Below are 15801 nucleotides of genomic sequence, written 5' to 3'. Positions count from 1 at the left end.
CACACACTTCTACACTATGTATGTGTATGTGTGTGAATGTGTGTAAGGCAAGTAAAAGCTTGTACACTTTGATCAATACTTTTACTTTAGGTTAAAACGTGTATCTGTGTGTGATATCTGTAGGAAGCTGCTTTACTGTGACAAACATCTTAGTGGGCCTCTTGACACACACACACACACACACACACACACACACACACACACACACACACGCACGCACACACACACACACACACACACACACACACACAGTGGAGACAAGGGACAAGTACTGGTATACTTTCATTTTTTTATTAATTGTTTTTCGATAAAGGGACAAAATGGGTGTGTGAACAGGATTATGCAGACATCTGCCAGAAAACACAGACAGTGGTTTTCCCAATACAACTGAACAGAGACCCCAAACAAACTGAACAGAAAGTAAAGAGCTAGGTTTGTCCAATGACCATTGGCCACCATTACAAAAGAAAAAAAAAACTTAGAATTATATTAAAACCAAAAGAAACAAAAAGAATCCATTCTATGACTCTGTTTTGAACAGAGTGTATTGGTAATAATAAATAGCAACTCCCATAGTAAAAGATAAAGTTCAAGTTCATGTTACAACAAACAGCTCTCAGAATAGGAATAGAAAAGGCTGATAACAAAATATTCCGCATTGCCATTTACAAAAAAGTCTCAACTCAAGCAGGCTTCTCCACGTCCCTCAGATCATTTTTAAATATGCTTTGCATATGAAAGTATACCCAATCTAAATATAAAGCACCATTTAGTATTTGGCAATGAAAAGAAACTGCAAAACATTGAATTTCTTTTGTAAATGTATTTATTTTGACGCTTTTTCCGTAATCCATGTACTGCATATGGAGATTTTTTTCTTTCCTCTCTTCTCGATGTTGGAATGTAGTCAGGTGGGAGGGGTGAGAGAGACAGAAGCACACAACAGAACAGGCCAACGTCAGCTTGCATTACTGCATACAAGAATGGCAGCAGGGGGGGCAGGGGGAGGCGGGGGAGGAGGTCCGAACCAAAAACCAAAGAAGATATGTACAACCACCTGTGTGGATCGGAAACAGAGGGGCCATCTGATGGCCCGCGACGCCTCCCAATGCCACATACTTTAGCTGCTTTTTTATGGGGTTTTTCACTTTATTTCTTTAAACATACAAATAATTCGCACTATATTATCCTGCCAAATTAAAAAAATATACCGTGGCAGCTTGGGATTTTTTTCCACTACCAAAAAAAGGTATGGTAAATACCTTTAGAGAGAACAAGCAACAGTTAAAAATACGAGCCTCAATATAAATACTATAGTGCCTACTCTAAGTGAACACTGAATTCAAATACAATTCTAGAAATACAGAAAAAGTAGACCATAAATGTGTTTAAGCATAGGAATCGACATGAGTGTGCATTTTCCTATATTTTAAGTTCTTTATTATATATTCATATATAATCTTAATCCTTTCCCCAATGCAAATTGTATTTCAACCTGAAGAGTTGTGAAGAGTCAAGGCAAAATAAAATACAAAACCATCACAGATTTTTTTGTGTTTTTCCTCTTTTTTTAAATCATTTTATATATACTGTGATCCGGGTCTTGAACACCACCAAGACGCTGAGGAAAAGAGAAACGACAACAAAACTTAAGTACAGTTTCCCCTTGGAGAAAGTGGAGTGTTATTTGCAAAAATGTTTATTTTTATACCTTGAATTAAAGGAAGATTTATACAAAAACAGATTTTTGAAGTGTTAGCAACAACAATCGGGGGTCTGCAGGGTCGATAGGTTATTCAGGTGTGGATGGCAGCACAGTTAGGATACAGCTGCTTCAGAGATGTGGACAATGTTTGGTGCAGCTGTGGCTGCGCTGCACCCTACAGGAGCAGCGCTTTCTTATGTAACCAAATGTTTAATTTACAGCCCTTGCAGACAGGATGAATTCTCAGCCCGGGCTCGGGGCTGGGGATTTTTAGGGGTAACAAATTGACAAATGGTCAAAGGTGAAACGGCAGGGATACAAAGGTCAAGGTTCATGAGGCTGGAGCTGCTGGCAACAGATTATGTGTCTTATCTTTTACTGTGTTTAACAACGGGACCTCGTCCTCTGACAGCATTACAACAACGTTTTCCCTTTCAGCGTAAACTTGTAAACTGGGAAAATTGAAACAGTGCACTTCATGTCCTATAAATGACAATAACGCTTTGAAACTTAACGCATGTACCAACGTTGCATCAGTGTGGGAAATATGCAAGAAAGATGTCGGTACTGACTTTCAGCGAGAGACAATCAGCTTTATCAAACTCAGGAGAAAAAAAAACTGGGTTAAGAAGCAACAGAAACCAAAATGTGCCCTGCATTAGTCTATCCATACTGATTCAAATCATCACTCTTAAAGAGCCCTGGATCATTTTTGCAATTCTTTCTTTCTTTTTCCTGCTCTTCATAGCTAATGACCCTGTTTGATAGTAGAGATGTAAATTGAGAGAGATTGCCTCTGATCCCCTAAATACACACCTAGCTTCCAGTTCTGTGTAGCTTTCTGTCGGTCTAGCTTGTAGTTATTTCAATGCTTTCAAATAAAGACAGCCTTTCCTTAGGCCCATATATTACTTTATGCATTGTTCCACACACTGACATATTTGAAGCAGCGTTGTAGGTTTGTGCTAATGCAGATACATGACACTTCTCAGCCATGCGCTGTATTCCTCAAGTTCAGGATTGTACATTACAGATTAACTTTATCTCAAAAGTACCTCCTTACCAGAAACAAAACTACAAATAATTCAGATATACACAATACTGCTTGTACCATGCTTGCCATGAAATCCACATATTAAAGATAGCCTATTGAACATGTAATAGGTAGCTAAATGATGATTAATAAGACCTCTCTGACCTTTCATCATGAGTTGTCACAGTCCATTGAGCGGTCAGGTGCTTGATGCAAGGACCTTTCCTGGGTGGCTTAAACTTTCTAGCTTTATCTTAATGTGAGCCCAAGCTTATACCAGATAAGATTATGGCCAATGCAGTCTAGAGATATCAAAGGCACTCTTTTTATTCTTATTCTACCAAATGATAGTACAAATTAAAATCTCAGCACACCCTTGTCTTTTTGAAAGAAATTTGAAGGCTGTCATTACTTTTTACCATCAAGCCAATGCATGATATTTTAAAACCCTGTGTGAACATGGCATCTTTTAGAAAGATCAAGATAAGTGCATTTCCAGGGTTGTAAGAAGAGGGTCCAATCAGAGACTGTTCACTTTCCATGTCACAAAACAAAACTGTACATGATATGCGTTACAGAATGTATGCAGCATGGATGTATCTTTCTTGTCTTTTCTCTTTTTGAAGAATAAAAAGAAAAAAACTGAACAAGAGAAAAACAGCAACACATTTACTCAACAACTAACCAACCAGGGACAAGTTCTTTTCTTTTTTTGATTAGCAAAAACATACTATGCATGCCGACTAATTCTTAAAAATGGAAAAAAGGAAACTCATAAAAGAAAATAGTACACAACATGTAAATTATTGCACAAGAGAAAGGCTCGAAGTTTTGCGTCAATGCAAGAGTATTGCCCCGATACAGATCATGCATTCAATGAGTAATGGAAACGGGGTGTGCTGGTGCAGAGCACATGGTCCTAAGCTTCCACCAGACTGGCGAAAGTGGAGTGTTAGGGGTTGGGGCAAATCTACAGGGGGCTGGGAATAAACAGGGGACTAATGGCGGACATAGCTGTGGGGAAAAAGGTCCCATTGTTCGGCCTTCTACTCTGATTTTATTTCGGCACTCAAAGGACGGTCACTGTGCCATTTTTTCATGTGTTTCTCCAAGGTACTGTAGACACTGAAGGGCATCTGACAAATTTCACACTTGTACACGTCTTTGCCCACCTGACCGTGGGTCTTCATGTGGCGAGTAAGTTTGGAGCTCTGGGCACAAGCATAATTGCACAGCTCACACTTGTACGGTCTTTCGCCTGTGTGGCTGCGCCGGTGCACTGTCAGGTTACTGCAGTTCTTGAACACCTTGCCGCAGTACTCACAAGTATCACTCCTGCGGCTTTCCTTGGAGTTGGGCCGTCCAGGACCCCCAAGGTGTGGTGTGCTGCCCCCGCTCCCTGTACCACTGCGGCCTGACATCCCACCATCCAGTTCCCCTGGAGGTGTTGAGAAACGCAAACTGCCGTTCTCTGAAGAGTGCTCAGATGAAGAGGCAAAGGGCGATTGTCTGGAATCCCCGAAGTTCAGAAAAGGGTCCTTGAGTTGTCGTGAGGCGGCATACCCTGCCAACCACTGGGAGTATACGTTCTCTGTGTTGGGGATTGTGGGAGTGGGCAGGTCATACTCCTTTTCCAGCTTAATGCGTTTTGAGAAAGGACTGAGGGGGCTGGGGCTGCCCATTAGCAGTTTCTTTGAGAGGCCAACAGAGGCAGATTCATTAGGTGAAGCTCCCCGTCCGTTCACTGCAGAGACAGAGCCCTCCTCCCCACGATCAGTGTCCAAAACTGAATTCCCGTCACACATGTCGCGGTTGTGGTGATGGTCTCGATTGAGGTGGTGGTGTAAGTGGTTCTCCTGGGCCATGGAATTCCTTTTGTGTGCACTGAGGGCTTCACTGAAGTGTTGCATGCTCGCTGCTAGACCCATCCCCTGCATGACCTCAGGCAACGAGCGAGGGATCGAGCCCTCATCAGCAACTCCGCCCAGTCGGCTTCCTAACCCACCGTTGTTTTCATGCTGCCGTGCTGCCTCAAGGTTCAAACCAAAGTGATAGCTGTTGTTGTTTCTTCTAGCGGCCCTGTCTCCACTCTGCTCTTCCTCTTCCTCTACCTCCTCTTCCTCTTCCTCCTCTTCCTCTTCTTCCTCCTCTTCCTCTTCTTCCTCCTCTTCTTCCTCTTCCTCTTCCCCATTCTCACGTAGCATGCGGTTATTCTCACTCTTCAGCTTTGCCACCACTGACTTCAGAGCATTGCTTGCGCTGCCGAGGTGCTCGCTGGTTCCAGGCTCTGGAGAGGAGGCTGTTGAGAGCCCATCTTCTGACTTGCCTGTGTTTGGTGAGGAGGACTTGTGCATGTGTGTCTTCATGTGGCGTTTCAGTTTGCTAGCTTGTGTACAAGCGTGGTCACACAGGTGACATTTGTACGGCTTCTCTCCTGTGTGGCTGCGTCGATGCACTATTAGATTACTCTGAAATTTAAAGGCCTTTCCGCAAAACTCACAACACTTTGATTTTAGGGGGGTGGTGGAGGAAGGTGTTGCCCCTGCTGAGGGGAGAGGGGTTGTAGGAGTCGTCTGAGAACCCACTGGTGACTGCATGGAGCCTGGAAGAGGGGGAGGTGTGGCGAGATATGGAGGTTTACTTCCCCCTGCACCTGCTGCGCTGCCAGTTCCTCCTCCCGGTTGGAATGGCTGGAGCAGGCGCTGCATGGGGCTAGGCCGACTGGGGGATAGTGGAGGAGTGGACCCTGAGGTGTTGCCCGCGAGCTCCCTTAGCCGCCGTGAGAAGTCCATTGTTGGAGGGGGGTCCAGGGGCAGAGGAGGATTGAGGCGCAGCACCCTGTCAAAGGCACTCGGGTGGTGGGCTGCCAGCGCCAGCTCCTCTGGGCTCAGGTGGTGGGGGTCCAGGTGGTTCCTTGGAGGGGGGCTGAAGAGGGGGGGTGTGGGAGGGAAACGCTGATGATGGCCCCCGCCAGGGCCACTGGCACCAATTCCACCCCCTACTCCAACACTGTCTCTCCCACCTGAACCCGAGCCGGGGATGCGGAGAAGGTTGAAGGGGCTTGCATCAGGAGGCAGATGGAGGCCATGAAGGGGAGGCTGAGAGGGGCAGTCTGCTCCACCTCCAAGGGAAGAAGGCCCACCCATGCGTGGGGTGAGGGGGCTGCCGTGTTCACTCTCCAAGTAGATACGGAAGCCGTGGGTGTTCTGAGCGTGCTGCAGCAGGAACCAGGCGCTGCCGTACGGCTGCTTACATGTAGTGCAGGTGTAGGTAGTGGGCTCCTCTTTACCTGCAGACACAGAAAGTAGAGAACAGACTTAGGAGGGAGTTACATTAACACTTCTGACAACATACACACTGTTTGGAGCAGTTAGGATTAAAGTTTGCTTCACTGCAAAGACACTTAATTTTTTGTCAGCTGAAACCGTGATTAAGCAGCGTTCACACAGCTGAGCATAAACAGAACTCTACTGAATAAAATCCATTTAAGTCAACTCTTTCAACTGGGCTGAACCAATCTCTTATTTCAACCTCAGGCCTAACTGTTACAGCTTTTAAAAGTGGCCAGCACATGGTGTTGAAGCTTTGCAAATATAACAGAAGCTCTTATTGAGGTCATGCCCCACATGAGCACCATGTGAGGAGAAATGTGTGTGTATGTGTGTGTGTGTGTGTGTGTGTGTGTGTGTGTATGTGTGTGTGTGTGTGTGTGTGTGTGTGTGTGTATTTGTTCTTCTTGCAGACTGCTCTGGGACATAATTCCTCCCCTCAGACTGACTGTGAGTCCTCCATTGTCAGCAGGAGAACAAAGAAACAGGGCTTTCCCGATGGACCTGCACTTCCCACTGAACCACCAACGCAGAGGCTTGCTGTCAAATACAGATTCAAAGACGGGTGAGAGAGGAGACAGAGATAAGCTTCACCATCCTTCAATTACAACTTCATGATTAAGTAAAGGCATAAACACATAAAAGTTATCTGATGAACTAGGACATGTTTTTTTCATGTACGCCAAAATTGTAGATATATTGCATCATCTTCTATAAAGCCCCTTATGTGCTTTGTCAAGTACTGATCAGCAGCACACAGAAAAACACAGACCCACTCTCTGATAACGTAGACAGAACACTGCAGCCGCCCGAGGAAAGTAAAACAGTAGGAGGGTAAAAACATTTAGACTCCGACTGACTGACGAGGAAAAACAAGTGGTGCCTCAAAGCTTATTCCTGCCTCAATGAAGCATGCAGAGTCACTTTGGGCCTGCAACAAGAGGAACATTTAAAACAATAATTGCCTTTGAATGGCCTCAGCGATGATGACCTGTGGTGGGACCTGCAGTGCATGTGTAATCTCATTAGAGAAGTGAACGGACGGCCATCAGCTCGTTTACAAGATTAGATGACACACGAACCCCTGTCAGTGCCATTCAGGGCCTTTCACTATTAAGCACAGAGCGGTGTGGGCGTGTCTGACAAAGTGAACAAGCAGAGATACACTTCACGCATCGAGACACAAATGGGTATACACACAGCAGAGCAAGAAGTTTAGACATTGGCGGCACATTCCAGGCATTTATCCGACACTTAAAACCGTTACAGTCAAAAACGACTTAATCCAAAAGTCAGGGCCTTACATCAAGTTTTCACAAAATGTATGCAAAGAGCTTCACTGACAGATGTGGCGAGCAGAACAGTGCTGGGAAGAATGCTGCTGTGGAAAAGGGACAGTCTGAGATTTTAGTCCACAGGTGCTTTTCTAAAACATTCTAAATATCTGGACACCAGATAAAAATCCCACAGCAGCATCTGCTGAAGCTGGCAGAGCAGGCAGAAGCTGTTGGGTTAACTGACTGACTGCTGCTGAGTGTATTTGTTGATGTGGTACAGTCTAAACACTGTGAGTAATGCTTTTCCCTTGATTGTTATTTAAACTTTATCCTGACTTTGAATTGAAGTCTCTGCAGGAGATGAACTGGTTGAACCACAGGGAAAGTTGTTTCCCCTTCTTTTCTTTATCTAGCTTAAGATGACTGAGGATTGTGTTCAAAATGACATTTCTGCCTTGTTTTAAAATGTCAAACAGCATTTTTTCATACAAACCTTAAAACTGCAAGGCAAAAAAATCATTTATAAATGAATTTACTTATTCTTCATTAGTTTGTTTTAAAGCTAAGTGTGGATTGATTTAGTTAATACTTTAGAAATTATCAGTGCACAGGTGACCCTGTTTTACAAGTACTCTTTAAGTTACTGCAACTCTTCTAACGTTTTGGCTGGCCAGTAAATTCAGATGGTGCCTTCATTGAAAAAAAGAAAAAGAAAAAAAAAACCCTGAAATTTGAATCAAGTGTTTTTGTCTTATTTTCAGCAGAAAATGTCTTTTTGAGCCACATTTACCCGACCAGTCCAGAAAAATGTCTTATTTCAAAATATTTAAAGAGGTCTATATTGCTCGTAACAATAAAAAAAAATAATCAGGTAAGAGAAAAGGGACATGTTTTGTCTCTAGACATTTTTCTAATTTTAAGAAACTTGATGAGCACATTTGTCTTATCCCATCAGCAGGTTTTTTTTTCTTTTTTACCTGTTATAAGCATTTCACCTCATTTGTCTTTCAATGTCTTGATATAGGAAATGTTTCTGTTCTTGTCTGTTGAATGTGGCTCATATCAAGAAAAAGAAGACATTTCTCACTAAAAATAAGACAAAAACATTTGTTTGTATTTTAGTTTTTGCAGTGTTAAAGAAGAAAAGACAAGCTACTACTACTACCCACGCTACTTTACTTTTTCACTTAGTCATTTTAGTTTAACCTCTGAGGATAAAACCAAAAAAATAAATCCTCTCATCCAGGAATGTCAAAAGTTGGCATGCACGTTAAACCATACTGTGCTGCCATGTTATTGTGAAACCAGAATAAATAAACAGTTTTTCTGAGTGCTGCTAATTATCTCTGTGACATGATTTTACTCTGTGAAAAGCTGTTTCCTCATTACGTGCTGTCAACAATAAACTGCAAAACTTTCCATTAGCATGTAAACAGGTAAAGTGGGTTGCAAAAAAAAATACCCACAAATGATATCACCTGTTAATTACCAGCAGAACAAATATGACAAATCAAAAGTGATACTAAAAGGATTTCATCAAAGCTTTTATACATCTGCACACCGCAATTTAGCCCTAATAGCCAGTAAGAGAGAGTCAAAGAGGTTGAAAGGAAAAAAGAAGCTTCATTTAGCTGCAGTGAGAATGCTTGTGAATGTCCTTCTGCGTGTGTTTTTAAAGAAATGTAGTTATCCCCTCGCTGTGAGGCTTACATTACGGCATAAATCAAACACTGCTTCCTCCTCCTTCTGTTTGACCATCCCTCCCATCTCCCGACTCTCTCTGTACACACACACTTATCCCACATGACCAACAGTTTGGAGAGGCAGCTAAATTATGGATCATTAAAATCGGCACAAATTACCACTAATTGTGGCCACCTGCACAGGATCTAACCTGTGAATATCATTTGCATTATCAGGGCCAGAGAGGCTTCATTTATTTATTCATCTGTTTTTTTCCTCTGGTTGAACCACTCTTTTCCTAGACACTGATGACACTGATAATAACGTTGCACCTTCCTGCCTTTGCTTCACTGAGGAGATTTGTTTGGGGTTTTTTTCAGTACAAGTGCAGCAGACATTGTTGTTTGTCAAGCCCTGACGCAATTGTTCTCATTTACAAGACGTGCAATGTGGGAGCTTCTTATTCTTGGTTTTAAAGGAGGTGAAGTGATTGTTTTAGATGCACAAACCAACCTAAGCAAACTTTTCTTCACCATAGAGGAATTTTATAGTTAGAAGTAAGTCCGGATTCATGGATATAAAATGTAGTGATGCACCCTTTGTAAATGGAATATTAAATTCTAATAAATTGCTGTGATCATACATTTTATCCAGTAACCCTTCCAATACAATTCTCTTTAATTCATAAGCCAACCATTCTAATTCAGTGTGTTAAACCTCATAGTCAGCTGTGTGTGTATTTTTCACCCTTTAGAGAAGGATAACACAGCTCAAACATATGCTGCAGAGAGAATCTGAGAGGATGCAAATTATCCTTTTTTTAAACACAACAATTCTTTTAAGTCACCTGAAAAGTCATCGGCAGAGTCGGGGCAGACTGAAAAAAACACAATGCAGTGAGTAGCAGAAGCTAGGATTAGCACTGTGTGTCCTTTAAGGACTGCAGGACAGTTTATCAGAAACAACACGAAGCTGAAACAGTAACTGAGAAAATCACAGGATTTACAGCACTGTTTTTATTTTTCATGGTAGAAGCCCATCAACTAGCTATTCAAAGGTGCATTTGGTGCAGGGTCCCGAGTCTCTGCAGAAGTCTCTGCACAATTGCAGCCCAGTCATCAACAACACCAGAAACGTTAGTTTAACCACTGACTTACGGATCAAGACTAAAATTAGACTATTATTATAGTTTAATATTCGGTTTAGCCTTGATATTTATTTTTATTTTACTTTTTTTCTCAATTTCAGTTTAGTTTTAACTACTCCCCAATATAGGTTTTCAAGTTTGGTTTTGGCTTCTACTTCTTTTTTGTTTTAAGAAAATTCTTGGTTTCAGTTTAGTTTTTATTAGTTCCTTTATTAGTTGCAAGATTCAGAAATGCCACACAAAACATTGTCCAATTAAAACTAATTTTTAAAAATGTATTCACTGAGGACACATGAACAACCATCTTCATAAGATCAGAAAGCTCTGCACCAGTGTCGCTTGCTCGACAGTTGCTCCTGGTGCTGCCTGGCTGAGGATTAGCTTCTGCTTGAGGGGAAGAGGAGCTGGACGCTGTCCCTTACCTTGACAAGCTGTGTTAGGTTCACCTTCCTGTGTGAGCTTTTCAAGTGGACTTTGAGGTGAGTGGGATTTTTCCCCTTGAGAAATGTTCATCATACTTTATCACCATCCACTGAGCTCCTATCAAAGACAGTCATACTCAGAGTAAAACCAGAAGGGCTTCTGCTGCTTTCCTCCACCTTAAGCTGCCATTAACACTCTGCTAGTGGACATAGTGTGGAGTGTGGAGCTTGCTTGTGTGCCAACTGGCGTAAAATGGGCATAGAACAAACACATTTAAAATCCAACCAAAGCAGTTAGATTATATATAAACTTCATCTCACTGTACAGTTTAAGTCGGTTATGTTTCTTTAGATAAAGCCACATTTTTATTTTAATTTCAGCTAGCAAAAACGTTTTTTCGCCTCTCATCTTCATTATTCTGTTAGTTTCATGAACTATAATAACCTTGAACTAGACTAAGATTACAGTTTCTCATCCACAGGAGTGCTCTGATTGTATGTGGGTTAACAACTTAACTTGAAGTGATAAGAAAAAAATATTTAACCTTTTATTCTCAGGTGTGCATACACTAAAGACTAAAGCATGAATATATCCACACAACACCAGCCATCAGGGGGTGGTTACTATGGGAAAGGATTGTCCAAAGTCAGGCCTGGAGCCAATCGTGGCTCAGCTCCATATTTCTACCGTCCCAAGCTTTCATCTTAGTGTATTAATTAGGGCTCTGAAATGGATCAAGTTCTAAATGATGTGTACATTTACATTTCCTATCAAGGTCTTAAACCAAAACAAAGTCTATATGTAAGGTCTCAATAAACTCCATCTGGAGTGGTCATAGGCTGCTTGTATAAAGCTAAAGCTCTGTGCATTCTGCAGAAACAGCTGACATCTTTTAATGAATAGATTTATCAGTATGCAAAAAAGGTTCAAAAATATATGAGGACACAAGAGTGTTTAAAGTTATTAAATGATGCAAAATAATCTTTATAAATCCAGAAAAACAATCTCATTAAATCCTGATCCTGATCCTGCCATACAAGCATCTTGGCATATTTTGCACATATCACCCCCTAATGGAGAACATCAGAGCTTGCTAATATTTAGGCAGCACATAACACTGCATAAACCTGACCACTGATCGTTTCGGATCAAGAGACACCTGAAGGAAAGAAGAGCTTTGATTTCATCAGTTTGTGATGATGGCACAAGTGTGGCCCTCTCTGAAAACAGTTTGGACCCCCTCCTAAAGCTTATTAATCAGTTAAAAACAACCTTTTTTAAATTTCTTTTCAGCGGTATGAACACTGTGTGCAAACAGGCTAAAATAAATTTTGCAGATGTCCAAACTTCATGCACACAGCATGAATCATTTCAGAGAGCTGTTGTTCAAAGTATCATGGGAAAGTCCATATAATGTTACTGGAGGCTGCTTAGTGACTGGTGCACCTGTTCATTGCTGGGATTTAAAGTGGGTAAAGGCCCACTGATGCTGCACAGAGCTGAGTTTCATTTAGTTCAAGCAGTAAAAAACATGATGAAAGTGTTTGTGTTGTCTTGTGTAGCGTTGCATAATGTTGACTTCTCACTGATGTTACAGAGAAAAAGAAACAGATTTGTGTTTTCAGACAAAAATGTGAACTGTGCAAAACAATTGGAAGGCACCCCGGTGTAACTCTTAAGCTAATCCGCTCCTCTTTGACTTGTAGCTCAGACTTGTCTGCACGCTGATTGAAACTGTAAGGTTAATGGATTTTAGAGTAGGCGACCGCTCCACTCTGTCTCTCTGTAATATACTCCCATCAGCCACTTCATTAGGCAAACTCTCCACCACTGGGAGGTAGAAAAATGAAGTGAGAAAGCAGAATGGAGAAGAGCAAAGATGAAGATAAATAGAGTCAGAGAGAGGGAAGGAGAGCAATGAGATGGGAGAAGTAATCCCTCTTTTTTTCAACTTAGATAGAGGCGACAAATACAGACTGCAACTTAAAAGTCTGGACTTTAGCCGGAGGAGGAGGAAGAGGAAGGATTGGGGTAAATAATAGCATCCGGTTCTTTACCTGGGGTAAATGTCAAAGCCATACAGCCAGCAGTGAGACTCAGGAGAACACACACACACTAACACACACACACACACACACACTCATGCACGCACGCACGCACACACACACACACACACACACACACACACACACACACACACACACACACTCATGCACGCACGCACACACACACACACACACACACACACACACACACACACACACACACACACACACACACACACACACACACACACACACACACACACACACACACACTCACCATACACACACACAGTTTCAGAAATGTCCTAACACTCAATACCAGCCATGCTACAGTGACAAGCACAGGCATTAAGCCCTATTAAGCCAAGGGCATTGCCTGGACACTTATGTGGCACTAGATGGGAGAGGGAGGCACTGAAGCAGCTTGGCTCATGTTTCACCACTCCTCTATGTGTGTGTGTGTGTGTGTGTGTGTGTGTGTGTGTGTGTGTGTGTGTGTGTGTGTGTGTGTGTGTGTGTGGTGTGTGTGTGTGGGCTCAGCTTCCCCAGAGCTTTATCCAACCCTCTCAAAGACTGAAAAAGGAGCTGAAACGAAGCCCCAGCACCAAACTGGTGGACGCAGGCAAAAATGCAGGTCAACATTAAACACAAAATTCTTATCGGTTCATTTCCTCCTTAGATTTTTCAGCTGATGTGTGTTGCTCTGTAAAGAAACTGTAGCTCCTGAAACTACGGCTCTAACACCAACAAGTCACATTTTATCTGATGTATGAGTAAAATGCAGAAATCCTCTCTCCTGTGCAAAGAGCCTCCTCTGCTCTGGAGGCCTGAAGGGCTCCTGGGGTCCCTAATGTCTGCTTAAAACTGGAGAAAGACTTTCAAATCATTTCACTTCTAATGTGTATTTCTGGAACAAACTGGGAGAAGCCTAATGTGGTGTGACTGTACCTCTGGTCCTGGTCTGTCTCAGGGGGGTCGGCCTGTCTATGGGGCTATGTGGGACACCTGGCGGAACAGTAAACACATGAACTAAGAATGCATTCAGAATATTTTTCTGTTGAATCCAACACACACCTTCATCGCTGCCTTCACCAGTCAAAAAATCAAATGGAGGCGTGGTTTCAGATCGGACAGACATATAACTCTCTTTGTTTTTGTAATTCCTCCTTTATTCTCCTCTTCACAACTTTCTCCTTCTCTGTCCTTATCCTCTACCCATGTATCCTCTTCCTCTGTCTCCCTTCTCCTTTTTCACTTTCTTTGTTGGAAGAACTCACTCCTCCACAGCCCTCCCCTCTTCCCTCTCCACCCATCGCTGGCTCTGCGGTGATGTCCTTGGCCAGGTCCACCTCTGGGTGAGATGATAGTAATTGAGGTAATGGAACATTGCTGAAACAGGATTAGGTACGCATACTGGGAGTGAGGGACAATGTCCCTTAATACAATTTGGGATTTCCATCTGAGCCTCAGGCTTTCGGGATCTGCCGCTTATATTTACATCTGGGCATCGCCACCTGCCCCGATCTCCTCCTGATTTACCTGAGAGGGGGAGTCTTAGTCTGCAGGTATGTAAAAATGTCTGAAGGCATATTCTAACTTTTATGTGTTGAACTGTATGAGGGTGTAAATTGTGTATGGGTTCTAATTTATTTATTATTATTTATGAAGGCAGTATGATGTCAGCACTGAGTCCACAACAAATTTCCCCAAGGGGACAATAAAGTTTAATCTTACTCTTACTCTTACATTTGTCAAATGTATATTATATTTGTATATTTTGATGATATTTGACCAAGCAGTGTGAATTTCAATGTAGACTCAATCTGATGCTTCTGTCTCATCATGCCCTCATGGGCAAAAATCCTTAAATTTCTGTAACAGTCCTTCAAAGTGGTTTGTGTCCATAGAATGCCAAGTGTTTCCTCCCTTTAAAGTCATAATGAAGTGAAAGAAGGTGAGAAAATGTGAAAACAGTCATGTTCGGGTCAGTTTAGCCTCACCACTCTCCTCTCTTCAACAGCTCATGTGAGTTTTCTGCTCTGAAGTACCGTGGCTTCCTCTGTACATTCATAATGCAGCTGTAACTGACTGGAATAAAAAGTCTTTCATAACTCTGGAAGCCTTTCGTTTCAATGAAAAATTATTTCTGATGGTTTCTCCAGGACAGGAACATTATTATCAACCCCGCTGCCATAATCCAGCCTCCCTCCCTCCCTCCATCATCACCCACTGAAGTGCAACAGTTGTGGCTTTCTGCCTCCACCCCAACATTCAGCTGTACTTCCCTAAAGCACTTATCCAAATCACTGTTGTCATGTGAACATCTCACTGCTCTGATTATGGCTGTTTTATATTTTCATTTCAGAGCTGGATCTTGTTGTGGAGTTGGGGGATTTCAGGAACCCTTAGGGGTCAAGTCTGTTGTGAAATGTGATTGAAATAAAGTTGAAATGTAGGTTGGATCAGCATACAAGCAAACAGTCACCAAACTCTCATATGTCACATTTAGCACCACAGACAATGGACTGCATCAGTCCCACATTTTCTTAGCTAACTGGACTCAAACTGAGGAAGCTGGTGTCCTGTTCGTTTACTGAAGCCAGTCATAGAGTCAAACAATGGGATTAATGCAGCCCTCTGCTGGGAGGAAAATCAGCCTCCATTACTTCTGATAAGTCTCTGCGAAATACTGAAGGTACAAGTGGAGTGTGCCAGTCCTCGGTGCCTAGTCATACTGGACTTCTAGCTTTTAGTTCACCTTCCCTTCAGGTGGGTCTCCTTTTCTGAAACCCACCAGTTAAAAATCTTCTACCAAATCCAGGTGTTTAACCCCTTGATGCCTGTTGTTGTGATGTACCACATTAGGTCTTGATGCAGCTGAGATGGCCTCTCTATCCCACTAATGTCTTCTGATTCATGTTCTGCACATACCAAATGTATTATGTCCCAATACATTGTTAAGAGGATGAACTTATTATATCTACATATATTATATAAAAAATGATGAGATATGTTCACTGACAAGTTCAGAGAAATGTCTTTCTCAAAACAAAATCCGGAGGGAGAAATTACCTGGGCTTGCAAGGTGAGTAGATTTTTCTCACATTCAGGTCTTTTTGTCTCCCAGACACTTTTCTGGATTTGTCAGGTGAATAAGGC

The 15801-nt window shown here is 42.4% G+C and overlaps 1 protein-coding gene across 1 annotated transcript in view; it reads right to left on the bottom strand.

Moving 5' to 3' along the window:
* Window positions 1–275: 275 nt before the first annotated feature.
* bcl11aa (BCL11 transcription factor A a) overlaps window positions 276–15801 on the bottom strand; it is a 60223-nt gene continuing 44697 nt past the window's right edge. Inside the window, exon 2 of the mRNA XM_074675856.1 lies at window positions 276–6027. Coding sequence (XP_074531957.1) covers window positions 3785–6027 — 2243 coding nt within the window. The 3' untranslated portion in view covers window positions 276–3784. The remainder of the gene's footprint in view (window positions 6028–15801) is intronic.

The sequence above is a fragment of the Halichoeres trimaculatus genome, unplaced genomic scaffold (assembly GCF_033239565.1).
Source record: "Halichoeres trimaculatus isolate MK-OKI-2021-1 unplaced genomic scaffold, fHalTri1.1 fHalTri1_scaffold_8, whole genome shotgun sequence".
Classification (NCBI taxonomy): domain Eukaryota; kingdom Metazoa; phylum Chordata; class Actinopteri; order Labriformes; family Labridae; genus Halichoeres; species Halichoeres trimaculatus.
This window is presented reverse-complemented; position numbering and strand designations above follow the sequence as displayed.